Raw genomic sequence first — 3,243 nt, 5'->3', positions numbered from 1 at the left:
TTGATTTGAGGGTTGCTGGAAGTTAATAATACCTGACTGATGGGTCAATTAAGATATTTTACGATGCAACAACTGAACTGAAATTGTATCTTCAAATGGCACATTTTGTAAATGTTTAAGGTGCTACGCCAAACCCGTGAATCATTTCATGAATCAGTCACGTGGTATGGCTTCGAACGAGGTTTCGAACGAGACTTCGAACGAGACTTCGAACCGCGCGTGCCAACAGTCGTCCTGGACTACTCAACACAAGCTACGAAGCCTCGACACGAAAGGTCGCATTACTACACTCGAGTCAGAAAGACAAAAGAGAACAACAATGCTGCAGCTAGGAAAAGACGTAACCCTATACTTGGTCGCCTTCGTGCTGGTCCTGCTGGGGACCCTCAGCCCGGTGTGGGCAACTGCCCTCACCGCCTCGCTCTACCTCTTTATGACCATGTTCAGCTTCGCCCAGGTACCAACCAGCCGAGCCCTGCAGATGCTGCACCCGCTGGGCTCCGGCAATGTGTCGGTGGTCGCTCACCGGTGCGGTGGGCACGACGCCCCGGAGAACACAATCGTAGCCATCCAGAAGGTAAGAGGAGTTTGGAAGAGATATGGGTGTCCTACCGTGTGTTTATTAGTGGTGACTAAAACATTTAAAAAGGAATAACTTGAATCGAATCATTCTATACACTGTAGCTTATTTACATTGTATAGAGAATGTAAATAAGTTACATTCTAATAGAATGTAAAGACGTCACATTCTAATATAATGTGAAGACGTCACATTCTAATATAATGTAAATAAGTTACATTCTAACAGAATTGTCTTTTGAACAGTTTCAAGTAATGACTGTTAATTAAATATCACTTTACATATCAACATGTTGAATTTGTGTTTACCCAGTTGTCCCCATTAAATTAGGAAAAGTCATTCAATATTAAACCAAAAATATGATTTCTCATTTATTTCGAGACCTTAAACGTCCTCTGGGGTCAAAAATGACCCCAGGACAACACCAGGGTTAAAAGAATAAACTTCATAATTCTCAAAATTCTGACCCCTTTGCTTTTACGTGTTCTTCTCTAGTCCAGTAAGAATGGGGCGACAGGCGTGGAGATGGACCTGGAGTTCTCGGCAGACGGTGTCCCAATGCTAATGCATGATGATACTGTGGACCGGACCACCAACGGGTCGGGAGCAATCAGCCAGATGAGACTGGCCGATTTGGTTAAACTGGACGCAGCGGCTAAACATCGACTCAGGTAAGACAGTTATCAGAAAAATATAGCTTGGGATTCACAGAACAAGCATGCAGACATTTAACTTTTCATGTCATTTTTTGCAGCTGATGCTTTTAGATTTAAGATTATACCGTCACCGGTTTTTGCAGGCAGTCATGTTGTTTCGATAAGAAGCTGCATGCAATCTATTAATCATTGTTTTGTCGGGTGCATTGCATCATAATCCACGTCCAGAAAAGTTAAGTGTCGTGTTTCCCATGTAAACGGTGCATCTGTTTGAAAAGCACTGGCACATTTGGCGACTGTGGCTAAGTGGTTAGCAGGGCCGCCTTTCAATCAGCGGTTCAAACCCCGGCTCCGGCTCTGCTAGTCGCATGTCGATGTGTCCTTGAGCAAGACACTTAACCCCAAAATCGCTCCCGTAGCTGTGCCTACGGTGTAGAAATGTGATAGACTCTGAATTGTAAGTCGCTTTGGATAAAAGCGTCTGCTAAATGACTGTAATGTAATGTAATGTGTCCTCGTTCACCAGGGACAAGTTTGCTGGAGAGAAGATACCAACTCTGGAGCAGGCGGTGGAGGAGTGCATCAAACTGCAGCTCACCATCTACTTTGATGTCAAAGGTCATCCAGATGAGGTGCGAGTTGATTCAATTGATTTGTGCCTAGTCAGCATTGCATAATGACGAGAACAAGATTATCGTGTTCCAAAGATAGTTTTTAGCTCTAATACACAGTGATCTTTAAGCAAATATTGAATAAATGGGCTTTCATTACTCAGCACATTTTAGGGGATTAAGGAAGGCAGAGCTGCATTTGTCGAGGTCCACAGCTGCTAGTTACCACCAACACACACACACACACACACAATGTGCACAGGAACACACACACACACAATGATCTAAAGCCTCAGACACAACTCTAAACAGTCGACTGTCCTACAATAACCGTGTGTTTCTCTTCACCTCCCAGGCCGCTGCAGCCCTAAAAGAACTGTATAAAAAGTATCCAGTCCTCTACAACACCAGCATCGTCTGCTCCTTTGAGCCAAAAGTCATCTACAGGGTAAGAGAGCGAGTGTCTGCTCAGCAGTAAACTGTAGCTGTCATGTATTGCACTGCTGTTGTGTTTATCATATTGCTGACATTCGCCGTCTTCTTATCTCTTGCTCTGTTGCACTTCCGGCCCAGATGAGGCAGAGCGACCCAGACGTGGTCACGGCATTGACCTACCGGCCGTGGAGCCTGAGTCGGTTCGGAGACGGTGCCGCTCGTTTCTCATCCCCATGGAAGCACCTTTGGATGACGCTCCTGGACGTGGCGTTGGACTGGGCGCACCATCACGTGCTGTGGAAGCTCTGTGGCATCTCAGCCTTCCTGATAGAGAAAAACTTTGTCTCGCCGTAAGTTTCCGCAGCCGAGACCAACCGTCACATTAACATCGCATTCTGTCATCGTAACTAGAAGACTGAGACTTACTAGAATGAGAGTAACTGTGTGTGTCTGTTTCCTGTCTGCAGGGAGTATGCTCTGTACTGGGAACAGAGGGGGGTGGAGGTGGTTGCCTGGACCGTCAATACAAAAGTGGAGAAAGACTATATCCACTACGTGCTCCACGGCAACTATATCACAGACAGCCTGGTTGAGGACTGTGGCCCCAGCACTTGATGTGATATCAAGTGCCGTACTTTTCGGACTATAAGCCGCACCGGTATATAGGCCGCACCCGCACATTTTTAGAAGAAAACGGAATTTTTCCGTAATAGGGCTGATGACGCTCCAATAACAGCTGATTCCTCCGCAGACTTTTACAGTGCAGTAAAAGTCTGCATTTCTGTGGAGGAATCAGCTGTTATTGGAGTGCTAGCGCTGTGACCAGGTCTGTCAAGGCTACATGATGTGGCGTGTTCAAGGACCCAAATACAGACTCAGGACAGCAGATTTATATTGACTAGCAGAGTGTGTTGACTCGCTAGCTTCTAAGCTAATTTTAACATGACCGCCAATGGGGAAA

General features: G+C 45.8%; 1 protein-coding gene across 1 annotated transcript; it reads left to right on the top strand.

The window, feature by feature from the left end:
* Window positions 1-319: 319 nt before the first annotated feature.
* On the top strand, window positions 320-2,897 carry LOC306777607 (glycerophosphodiester phosphodiesterase 1-like; the record flags this gene model as incomplete). The annotated part of the gene is made up of 6 exons (XM_079268770.1): window positions 320-577; window positions 1,076-1,251; window positions 1,763-1,868; window positions 2,203-2,295; window positions 2,421-2,632; window positions 2,750-2,897. The coding sequence occupies 6 exons, from the start codon at window positions 320-322 to the stop codon at window positions 2,895-2,897; spliced, it is 993 nt and encodes a 330-aa protein (XP_079124896.1).
* Between the last annotated feature and the right edge of the window lie 346 nt (window positions 2,898-3,243).

This window comes from Melanostigma gelatinosum (genome assembly GCF_949748355.1).
Source record: "Melanostigma gelatinosum genome assembly, chromosome: 5".
In the NCBI taxonomy this organism is placed as follows: domain Eukaryota; kingdom Metazoa; phylum Chordata; class Actinopteri; order Perciformes; family Zoarcidae; genus Melanostigma; species Melanostigma gelatinosum.
This window is presented reverse-complemented; position numbering and strand designations above follow the sequence as displayed.